Source organism: Oncorhynchus mykiss, chromosome 2 (assembly GCF_057628025.1).
Source record: "Oncorhynchus mykiss isolate SJ-2025 chromosome 2, ASM5762802v1, whole genome shotgun sequence".
In the NCBI taxonomy this organism is placed as follows: Eukaryota; Metazoa; Chordata; class Actinopteri; order Salmoniformes; family Salmonidae; genus Oncorhynchus; species Oncorhynchus mykiss.
The window spans coordinates 75,753,867-75,766,126 of NC_143023.1; the positions used below are offsets into that span (position 1 = coordinate 75,753,867).

The 12,260-nt window shown below is 52.0% G+C and overlaps 1 protein-coding gene across 1 annotated transcript in view; it reads left to right on the forward strand.

The window, feature by feature from the left end:
* The window catches only part of otogl (otogelin-like), a 48,504-nt gene that overhangs the window by 12,446 nt on the left and 23,798 nt on the right, over window positions 1-12,260 (forward strand). Inside the window, exons 18-20 of the mRNA XM_090215410.1 lie at window positions 1,912-2,043; window positions 2,503-2,622; window positions 11,448-11,535. Coding sequence (XP_090071536.1) covers window positions 1,912-2,043; window positions 2,503-2,622; window positions 11,448-11,535 — 340 coding nt within the window. The remainder of the gene's footprint in view (window positions 1-1,911; window positions 2,044-2,502; window positions 2,623-11,447; window positions 11,536-12,260) is intronic.

The window sequence follows — 12,260 nt, forward strand, 5'->3', positions numbered from 1 at the left end:
TTCAACCTGTGTCCTCCCCTTCCTTCATCTACACCGATTGAAGTGGATTTAACAGGTGACATCAATAAGGGATCATAGCTTTCACCTGGATTGTCAAAGTCTCCAGCCACCCTAGTCATAGACTGTTCTCTCTGCTACCACACAGCAAGTGGTACCGGAGCGCCAAGTCGAGGTCCAAGAGGCTTCTAAAACAGCTTCTACCCCCAAGCCATAAGACTCCTGAACAGCTAATCAAATGGCTACCCAGACTATTTACACCCCCCTCTTTTATGATGCTGCTACTCTCTGTTTATTAACTATGCATAGTCACTTTAACTCTACCTACATGTACATATTACCTCAATTACCTCGACTAACCGGTGCCCCCGCACATTGACTCTGTACCAGTACCCCCTGTATATAGCCTCCACATTGACTCTGTACCAGTACCCCCTGTATATAGCCCCGCACATTGACTCTGTACCAGTACCCCCTGTATATAGCCTCCACATTGACTCTGTACCAGTACCCCCTGTATATAGCCTCCACATTGACTCTGTACCAGTACCCCCTGTATATAGCCTCCACATTGACTGTACCAGTACCCCCTGTATATAGCCTCCACATTGACTCTGTACCAGTACCCCCTGTATATAGCCTCCACATTGACTCTGTACCAGTACCCCCTGTATATAGCCTCCACATTGACTCGGTACCAGTACCCCCTGTATATAGCCTCCACATTGACTCTGTACCAGTACCCCCTGTATATAGCCTCCACATTGACTCTGTACCAGTACCCCCTGTATATAGCCCAGCTATTGTTATTTTACTGCTGCTCTTTAATTATTCTCTACTTTTATTCATTTCTTTTTTTAGGTCTTTTTTTCTTAACTGCGTTGTTGGTTAGGATTTTACTGTAAAGTCTACGACACCTGTTGTATTTGGCGCATGTGACAATACAATTTGATTTGATTCACCTGGTCAGTCTGTCATGAAAAGAGCAGGTGTTCCTAATGTATAGTGTAGAACAGATATGCATCTAACTGACAGGTAGACTAAGATATATGTCAGCTCTGTTCATGACATTTCTATCTGCATTGTTCAGTGTGTTGCTCCCTCCTGACCACGACCCTGAACGTGATGCTGTTCCTGTAAATGTCAGAGGCTCTCAGTAAAGGAACACTGAGCAACAGGAATGCACTCTACCTGCCCTAGGGACAGACCTGCACACCACACTAGAGACCACACATACACATACACGCACACAGTACTCTTTCTCTCTCCCGAGAGTGTAGTTGAAGTGTCTATAATAAGCACGGCTCTCTCTCTCTCTCTCTCTCTCTCTCTCTCTCTCTCTCTCTCTCTCTCTCTCTCTCTCTCTCACTCCAATTCAAAGGGCTTTATTGGCATGGGAAACATATGTTTACATTGTCAAAGCAAGTGAAATAAATAATAAACAAAAGTGAAATGAGCAATTACAAAATTACAGTAAACATTACACTCACAAAGGAATAGAGACATTTCAAATGTCATATGGTTATGTACAGTGTTATAACGCTGTGCAAATAGTTAAAGTACTAAAGGGAAAATAAATAAACATAAATATGGGTTACTCTCTGTTTAGAGCCAAATAGCATTCTAGTTTGCTACGTTTTTTTGTTAATTCTTTCTAATGCGTCAAGTAATTATCTGTTTGTTTTCTCATGATTTGGTTGGGTCTAATTGTGCTGCTGTCCTGGGGCTCTGTTTGTGTTTGTAAACAGAGCCCCAGGATCAGCTTGCTTAGGGGACTCTTCTCCAGGTTCATCTCTGTGTAGGTGATGGTTAATCTTTCTCGGTCGTTCTTTCTTTCTTTCTTTCTTTCTTTCTTTCTTTCTTTCTTTCTTTCTTTCTTTCTTTCTTTCTTTCTTTCTTTCTCTCTCTCTCCAGAGTATAGATGGTGAGGTGTCCATCGTGGCCCAGAATAAGGATTGTTATCAGAGTGGGATCATCTGTATGAAGATGCTGGTCATCCATGTTGGATTCACCAAGATCTACTTCAACGACAACTCAGGCCAGCCTGTGTGTACCACACACACACACACACACACACACACACACACACTCACACATTTCACACTCAATTAAGTCCATGAGCCCTCCTTGGTGGGCAGTACAGACCCTACATGTGACAATCCCGGTGTGTCCTAACCCGGGTCTGGCCCGGTGTGTGTCTTATAAACTCTACTCTACAGAGTCCATCCAGTGTGGTAGGTAAGGGGTCCGAATTTGAGCTGTGGTCAGCAGGCTACTACACAGCAATCCACTTTCCCTACCAGGACCTAACCATTCTCTGGGACCGCAAGACGACCGTACACATCAGAGTTGGACCACATTGGAAGGTCAGGATACACACACACACACCACACTATCTCTCTCTCTTAACAGTGCTGAGCTGGACCACTTTGAAAGGTCACCACTCACCCCACCCCTAATCCTCCCTTTTCTTTCTCTATCCTTTCCTTCCCCCTGTCTGTCTAGGGTCTCCTGAGTGGTCTGTGTGGGAACTTTGACAGTGTGACAGTGAATGACATGACCACATCCAGCCACATGGAGGTCAGCAATGCTCAGGGCTTCGGAGACAGCTGGGCCCTGGGACAGGTACACACACAGACACACACATAGTGGAACTGCAAACTCTTAGCCATCTGCTCTCCACTCCCACATGGAAAAATAACTATACTGAACTAAATGCAGGTTGACGTTTATTGTCAAGGAGTCCCAGACAAACATCTTGGCTCGTTCAGTGTGATAGGGCCTAGGTCTGCCGATAAAGTACCAGAGTCTGCCAAAGTTCTGGCAGTGTCAGAATTGTTTTGCCTTTATCGTGTAGTGCGGCCTGGTGTTACGAGCCGATCCCAGCGAAGATTATTGTGAATAGTCAGATTAATATAATAGTTTGATTTAAACATTTACATGCTTTGCAAGAAGAACGATTTCCCTAATAATGTAGTTTCCATGACATCTGAAATCATGCTACCTGATGGGATTTTGACAAATGCACAAAATCAGCCATCAACATTTTTGGGGAAGCCTATTTGATTTGTTTGGACATTTTTATTAATTTATTTCACCTTTATTTAACCAGGTGGGCAAGTTGAGAACAAGTTCTCATTTACAATTGCGACCTGGCCAAGATAAAGCAAAGCAGTTCGACACATACAACAACACAGAGTTACACATGAAGTAAAACAAACATACAGTCAATAATACAGTAGAAAAATAAGTCTATATACAATGTGAGCAAATGAGGTGAGATAAGGGAGGTAAAGGCAAAAAAAAAAAAAAAGTAAATACAATATTGCAAGTTAAACACTGGAATGGTAGATTTGCAGTGGAAGAATGTGCAAAGTAGAGATAGAAATAATGGGGTGCAAAGGAACAAAGTATCTTCGGAAAGTATCCAGACCTCTTGACTTTTTCCACATTTTGTTATGTTACAGCCTTATTCTAAAATTGATTATGTTTTTTTTAATCAATCTACACACAATGCCACATAATGACAAAGCAAAAACAGGTTTTTAGAATTTTTTGCAAATGGATATAAAAAAAAAAAACAGAAATACCTTATTTACATAATTATTCAGACCCTTTGCTATAAGACACGAAATTGAGCTCCGGTGCATCCTGTTCCCATTGATCATCTTTGATCATCTTGTTTTCATTTTGTTTTCATGTGGTATTGTGTGTAGATTTGAGGACAAAAATATATTTCATCAATTTTCACAGTACGTCTGTAACGTAGCAAAATGTGAAAAACGTCAAGGGGTCTGAATACTTTTCACAAGACACTATAACGTTTGTATGTGAACTGTTTCTAAGATGCATACTTCACTGGCACATAAGCATAGAGAGAGACATGTTCTGCTGGGACATGCCCTGCTGGGACATGCTCTGCTGGGGCTGGGACATGCTCTGCTGGGACATGCTCGTCTGGGGCTGGGACATGCTCTGCTGGGACATGTTCTGCTGGTGCTGGGACATGTTCTGCTGGTGCTGGGACATGTTCTGCTGGGGCTGGGACATGCTCTGCTGGGGCTGGGACATGCTCTGCTGGGACATGCTCTGCTGGGGCTGGGACATGCTCTGCTGGGACATGTTCTGCTGGGACATGTTCTGCTGGTGCTGGGACATGTTCTGCTGGGGCTGGGACATGCTCTGCTGGGACTGGGACATGCTCTGCTGGGGCTGGGACATGTTCTGCTGGGGCTGGGACATGTTCTGCTGGGGCTGGGACATGCTCTGCTGGGGCTGGGACATGCTCTGCTGGGACTAGGACATGCTCTGCTGGGGCTGGGACATGTTCTGCTGGGGCTGGGACATGCTCTGCTGGGGCTGGGACATGTTCTGCTGGGGCTGGGACATGTTCTGCTGGGGCTGGGTCATGTTCTGCTGGGGCTGGGACATGCTCTGCTGGGACATGTTCTGCTGGGGCTGGGACATGCTCTGCTGGGATATGTTCTGCTGGAGCTGGGATATGCTCTCCTGGGGCTGGGACATGCTCTGCTGGGGCTGGGACATGTTCTGCTGGGGCTGGGACATGTTCTGCTGGGGCTGGGATATGCACTGCTGGGGCTGGGACATGCTCATCTGGGGCTGGGATATGCTCTCCTGGGGCTGGGATATGCACTGCTGGGGCTGGGACATGTTCTGCTGGGGCTGGGACATGCTCTGCTGGGATATGTTCTGCTGGAGCTGGGATATGCTCTCCTGGGGCTGGGACATGCTCTGCTGGGGCTGGGACATGTTCTGCTGGGGCTGGGACATGTTCTGCTGGGGCTGGGATATGCACTGCTGGGGCTGGGACATGCTCATCTGGGTCTGGGATATGCTCTCCTGGGGCTGGGATATGCACTGCTGGGGCTGGGACATGTTCTGCTGGGGCTGGGACATGTTCTGCTGGGGCTGGGATATGCACTGCTGGGGCTGGGATATGCACTGCTGGGGCTGGGACATGTTCTGCTGGGGCTGGGATATGCACTGCTGGGGCTGGGACATGCTCATCTGGGGCTGGGACATGTTATGCTGGGGCTGGGTCATGCTCTGCTGGGACATGTTCTGCTGGGGCTGGGACATGTTCTGCTGGGGCTGGGACATGCTCTGCTGGGACATGTTCTGCTGGGGCTGGGATATGCTCTGCTGGGGCTGGGGCATGTTCTGCTGGGGCTGGGACATGTTCTGCTGGGGCTGGGACATGTTCTGCTGGGGCTGGGATATGCTCTGCTGGGGCTGGGACATGCTCTTCTGGGACATGTTCTGCTGGGGCTGGGACATGTTCTGCTGGGGCTGGGATATGCTCTGCTGGGGCTGATACATGTTCTGCTGGGGCTGGGACATGCTCTGCTGGGGCTGGGACATGTTCTGCTGGGGATGGGACATGTTCTGCTGGGGCTGGGATATGCTCTGCTGGGGCTGATACATGTTCTGCTGGGGCTGGGACATGCTCTGCTGGGGCTGGGACATGTTCTGCTGGGGATGGGACATGTTCTGCTGGGGATGGGACATGCTCTGCTGGGGCTGGGACATACTCTGCTGGGACATGCTCTGCTGGGACATGTTCTGCAAAGGGCTGGGACATGCTCTGCTGGGGCTGGGACATGCTCTGCTGGGGCTGGGACATGCTCTGCTGGGACATGTTCTGCTGGGGCTGGGACATGCTTTGCTGGGGCTGGGACATGTTCTGCTGGGGCTGGGACATGCTCTGCTGGGATATGCTCTGCTGGGGCTGGGGCATGTTCTGCTGGGGCTGGGACATGCTCTGCTGGGGCTGGGACATGTTCTGCTGGGGCTGGGACATGCTCTGCTGGGGCTGGGACATGCTCTGCTGGGACATGTTCTGCTGGGGCTGGGACATGTTCTGCTGGGGCTGGGATATGCTCTGCTGGGGCTGGGACATGTTCTGCTGGGGCTGGGACATGCTCTGCTGGGGCTGGGACATGTTCTGCTGGGGCTGGGACATGCTCTGCTGGGACATGTTCTGCTGGGGCTGGGATATGTTATGCTGGGGCTGGGTCATGCTCTGCTGGGACATGTTCTGCTGGGGCTGGGACATGTTCTGCTGGGGCTGGGATATGCTCTGCTGGGGCTGGGGCATGTTCTGCTGGAGCTGGGACATGTTCTGCTGGGGCTGGGACATGTTCTGCTGGGGCTGGGATATGCTCTGCTGGGGCTGGGACATGCTCTGCTGGGACATGTTCTGCTGGGGCTGGGACATGTTCTGCTTGGGCTGGGATATGCTCTGCTGGGGCTGGGACATGTTCTGCTGGGGCTGGGACATGCTCTGCTGGGGCTGGGACATGTTCTGCTGGGGCTGGGACATGCTCTGCTGGGACATGTTCTGCTGGGGCTGGGACATGCTCTGCTGGGACATGTTCTGCTAGGGCTGGGACATGCTCTGCTGGGACATGTTCTGCTGGGACATGTTCTGCAAGGGGCTGGGACATGCTCTGCTGGGGCTGGGACATGCTCTGCTGGGGCTGGGATATGCTCTGCTGGGACATGTTCTGCTGGGACATGTTCTGCAAGGGGCTGGGACATGCTCTGCTGGGGCTGGGACATGCTCTGCTGGGGCTGGGATATGCTCTGCTGGGACATGCTCTGCTGGGGTTGGGACATGCTCTGCTGGGGCTGGGACATGTTCTGCTGGGGCTGGGTCATGCTCTGCTGGGATATGCTCTGCTGGGGCTGGGACATGTTCTGCTGGGGCTGGGACATGCTCTGCTGGGGCTGGGACATGTTCTGCTGGGGCTGGGACATGCTCTGCTGGGGCTGGGACATGCTCTGCTGGGACTGGGACATGCTCTGCTGGGGCTGGGACATGTTCTGCTGGGGCTGGGACATGTTCTGCTGGGGCTGGGACATGCTCTGCTGGGGCTGGGACATGTTCTGCTGGGGCTGGGACATGTTCTGCTGGGACATGTTCTGCTGGGGCTGGGACATGTTCTGCTGGGGCTGGGTCATGCTCTGCTGGGGCTGGGACATGTTCTGCTGGGGCTGGGACATGCTCTGCTGGGGCTGGGACATGCTCTGCTGGGACATGTTCTGCTGGGGCTGGGACATGTTCTGCTGGGGCTGGGACATGTTCTGCTGGGGCTGGGATATGCTCTGCTGGGACATGCTCTGCTGGGACATGTTCTGCTGGGGCTGGGACATGCTCTGCTGGGGCTGGGACATGCTCTGCTGGGGCTGGGACATGCTCTGCTGGGACATGTTCTGCTGGGGCTGGGACATGCTTTGCTGGGGCTGGGACATGTTGTGCTGGGGCTGGGACATGCTCTGCTGGGATATGCTCTGCTGGGGCTGGGGCATGTTCTGCTGGGGCTGGGACATGCTCTGCTGGGGCTGGGACATGTTCTGCTGGGGCTGGGACATGCTCTGCTGGGGCTGGGACATGCTCTGCTGGGACATGTTCTGCTGGGGCTGGGACATGCTTTGCTGGGGCTGGGACATGTTCTGCTGGGGCTGGGACATGCTCTGCTGGGATATGCTCTGCTGGGGCTGGGGCATGTTCTGCTGGGGCTGGGACATGCTCTGCTGGGGCTGGGACATGTTCTGCTGGGGCTGGGACATGCTCTGCTGGGGCTGGGACATGCTCTGCTGGGACATGTTCTGCTGGGGCTGGGACATGTTCTGCTGGGGCTGGGATATGCTCTGCTGGGGCTGGGACATGTTCTGCTGGGGCTGGGACATGTTCTGCTGGGGCTGGGTCATGTTCTGCTGGGGCTGGGACATGCTCTGCTGGGACTGGGACATGTTCTGCTGGGGCTGGGATATGCTCTGCTGGGGCTGGGAAATGCTCTGCTGGGGCTGGGACATGTTCGGCTGGGACTGGGACATGTTCTGCTGGGGCTGGGACATGCTCTGCTGGGGCTGGGACATGTTCTGCTGTGGCTGGGATATGCTCTGCTGGGGCTGGGAAATGCTCTGCTGGGACATGTTCTGCTGGGGCTGGGACATGTTGTGCTGGGGCTGGGATATGCTCTGCTGGGACATGCTCTGCTGGGACATGTTCTGCTGGGGCTGGGACATGCTCTGCTGGGGCTGGGACATGTTCTGCTGGGGCTGGGACATGCTCTGCTGGGACATGTTCTGCTGGGACATGCTCTGCTGGGACATGTTCTGCTGGGACATGCTCTTCTGGGACATGTTCTGCTGGGACATGCTCTGCTGTGACATGTTCTGCTGGGACATGTTCTGCTGGGGTTGGGACATGCTCTGCTGGGACATGTTCTGCTGGGACATGCTCTGCTCGGACATGTTCTGCTGGGACATGCGCTGCTGGGACATGTTCCCTTGGGACATGCTCTGCTGGGACATGTTCTGCTGGGACATGTTTTGCTGGGGCTGGGACATGCTCTGCTGGGAAATGTTCTGCTGGGACATGCTCTGCTGGGACATGTTCTGCTGGGACATGTTCTGCTGGGGCTGGGACATGCTCTGCTGGGACATGTTCTGCTGGGACATGCTCTTCTGGGACATGTTCTGCTGGGACATGCGCTGCTGGGACATGTTCTCTTGGGACATTCTCTGCTGGGACATGTTCTGCTGGGACATGTTCTGCTGGGGCTGGGACATGCTCTGCTGGGACATGTTCTGCTGGGACATGTTCTGCTGGGGCTGGGACATGCTCTGCTGGGACATGTTCTGCTGGGACATGTTCTGCTGGGGCTGGGACATGCTCTGCTGGGACATGTTCTGCTGAGGTTTGGACATGTTCTGCTGGGACATGCTCTGCTGGGACATGTTCTGCTGGGGCTGGGACATGCTCTGCTGGGACATGTTCTGCTGGGGCTGGGACATGCTCTGCTGGGATATGCTCTGCTGGGACATGTTCTGCTGGGGCTGGGACATGCTCTGCTGGGACATGCTCTGCTGTGACATGCTCTGCTGGGATATGCTCTGCTGGGACATGCTCTGCTTGGACATACTCTGCTGGGATATGCTCTGCTGGGACATGTTCTGCTGGGGCTGGGACATGTTCCTGCTGGGGCTGGGACATGCTCTGCTGGTGCTGGGACATGCTCTGCTGGGACATGCTCTGCTGGGATATGTTCTGCTGGGGCTTGGACATGTTCTGCTGGGGCTGGGACATGTTCTGCTGGGCCTGGGACATGCTCTGCTGGGACATGTTCTGCTGGGACATGCTCTGCTGGTACATGTTCTGCTGGGGCTGGGACATGTTCTGCTGGGGCCGGGACATGCTCTGCTGGGACATGTTCTGCTGGGACTGGGATATGCTCTGCTGGGACTGGGACATGCACAGATCAAATACACTGCTGCAGTTGATGTAGCCTATGTCGGCTGACGTAGCCTCACAAGCAAATAGCTGAATGTGACGACAGAACTGAAGCAAATTGTGCAATCTGGACAGGTTTATATCAATATTTTGAATTTGGTAACATTGCACTGTGTGACATGATAATCGTAAACCACTGAATCTGACATACAGTCTACAAAGGCCTTTAGGCATTAGGGTTAGCAGTGTGGTGATGTCAGGGTTAAGGTTAGGCTAAGGTTTTGTGACTCTGTGGCTGTGCCAGCTTTTAACCACACTGCAGAGCTGCCTCCAGTACATGAGTCACGGCAATAAACGCCAACCTGCGAACACAGCCAATTTACCATGTCTCTAAAGATAAAATATTATTCCCAGAGTAATGGCTGCCTAAAAGGGGGAACTTGGAGAATATTTCCTTGTTCTTTGTCTTTAGTTTTGAAGTGGAAATATATATATATACTGCTCAAAAAAATTAAGGGAACACTAAAATAACACATCCTAGATCTGAATGAACGAAATATTCTTATTAAATACTTTTTTCTTTACATAGTTGAATGTGCTGACAACAAAATCACACAAAAATGATCAATGGAAATCTAATTTATCAACCCATGGAGGTCTGGATTTGGAGTCACACTCAAAATTAAAGTGGAAAACCACACTACAGGCTGATCCAACTTTGATGTAATGTCCTTAAAACAAGTCAAAATGAGGCTCAGTAGTGTGTGTGGCCTCCACGTGCCTGTATGACCTACCTACAACGCCTGGGCATGCTCCTGATTAGGTGGCCTGAGGGATCTCCTCCCAGACCTGGACTAAAGCATCCGCCAACTCCTGGACAGTCTGTGGTGCAACGTGGCGTTGGTGGATGGAGCGAGACATGTTGTCCCAGATGTGCTAAATTGGATTCAGGTCTGGGGAACGGGCGGGCCAGTCCATAGCATCAATGCCTTCCTCTTGCAGGAACTGCTGACACACTCCAGCCACATGAGGTCTAGCATTGTCTTGCATTATAAGGAACCCAGGGCCTACCGCACCAGCATATGGTCTCACAAGGGGTCTGAGGATCTCATCTCGGTACCTAATGGCAGTCAGGCTACCTCTGGCGAGCACATGGAGGGCTGTGCGGCCCCCCAAAGAAATGCCACCCCACACCATGACTGACCCACCGCCAAACCGGTCATGCTGGAGGATGTTGCAGGCAGCAGAACGTTCTCCACAGCGTCTCCAGACTCTGTCACGTCTGTCACGTGCTCAGTGTGAACCTGCTTTCATCTGTGAAGGTCACAGGGCGCCAGTGGCGAATTTGCCAATCTTGGTGTTCTCTGGCAAATGCAAAACGTCCTGCACGGTGTTGGGCTGTAAGCACAACCCCCACCTGTGGACGTCGGGCCCTCATACCACCCTCATGGAGTCTGTTTCTGACCGTTTGAGCAGACACATGCACATGTGTGGCCTGCTGGAGGTCATTTTGCAGGGCTCTGGCAGTGCTCCTCCTGCTCCTCCTTGCACAAAGGCGGAGGTAGCTGTCCTGCTGCTGGGTTGTTGCCCTCCTACGGCCTCCTCCACGTCTCCTGATGTACTGGCCTGTCTCCTGGTAGCGCCTCCATGCTCTGGACACTACGCTGACAGACACAGCAAACCTTCTTGCCACAGCTCGCATTGATGTGCCATCCTAGATGAGCTGCACTACCTGAGCCCCTTGTGTGGGTTGTAGACTCCGTCTCATGCTACCACTAGAGTGAAAGCACCGGCAGCATTCAAAAGTAACCAAAACATCAGCCAGGAAGCATGGGAACTGAGAAGTGGTCTGTGGTCACCACCTGCAGAACCACTCCTTTATTGGGGGTGTCTTGCCAATTGCCTATAATTTCCACCTGTTGTCTATTCCATTTGCACAACAGCATGTGAAATGTATTGTCAATCAGTGTTGCTTCCTAAGTGGACAGTTTGATTTCACAGAAGTGTGATTGACTTGGAGTTACATTGTGTTGTTTAAGTGTTCCCTTTATTTTTTTGAGCAGTGTATATCCCCCCCCCCCGCCCCCTCGCTTCAACCCCTCAGCCCAGTCTCCTGCCTCTCTAGGGTCTACCTGTAAGATTTTGGAGACATCAGGCACCCACCAACTTTGTCTCTGTGTGTGTGTGTCAGTGTGAGAGTGACTATGTGGTGAAGAGAGCGTGTGAAGGAGACCTGGGTAGACAGCCGTACGCCAAGAGAGAGTGTGCTCTACTCTACAGTGATGTCTTTACTCCCTGTCACAATGTGGTGAGTGTACACACACACACACACACACACACACACACACACAGGAAAGGGGGATATGGGAACGATTCTTATCTGATCTCAGTAAATAAGCTCTACTCTGAGATGTACACCACGACCAGAGACACATACAAGGGGGTTAAGGTGTGCAGCTTTAGGTGGTGGGTTGTTTTTCTTTTATTTTTTGTACTTTTAAAGCTTTTTTCTCCCCACTTTCGTGATATTCAATTGGTACTTACAGTCTTGTCCCTTCGCTGCAACTCCTGTACGGATTCAGGAGAGGCGAAGGTCGAGAGCCATGTGTCATCTGAAAAACGACCCTGACAAGCAGCACTGCTTCTTGACACACTGCTCGCTTAACCCGTAAGCCAGTCGCACCAATTTGTAAGAGGAAACACTGTACAACTGCCGACCGGAGTCAGCTTGCAGGCGTCCGGCCCCCCACAAGGAGTAGCTAGAGCATGATGGGACATGAAGGGACATGAAAGGACATCCCGGTCGGCCAAACCCTCCCCTAACCCGGACGACGCTGGGCCAATTGTGCGCCGCCTCATGGGTCTCCCGGTCACGGCCGGCTGTGTCTCAGCCTAGGATCAAACCCTGGGCCGTAGTGACGGCTCAAGTGTTGCAGTGCCTTAGATCGCTGTGCCACTCGGGAGGCCCCCGGTGGTGGGTTGTTGGGGTTATATTGTGTTATTT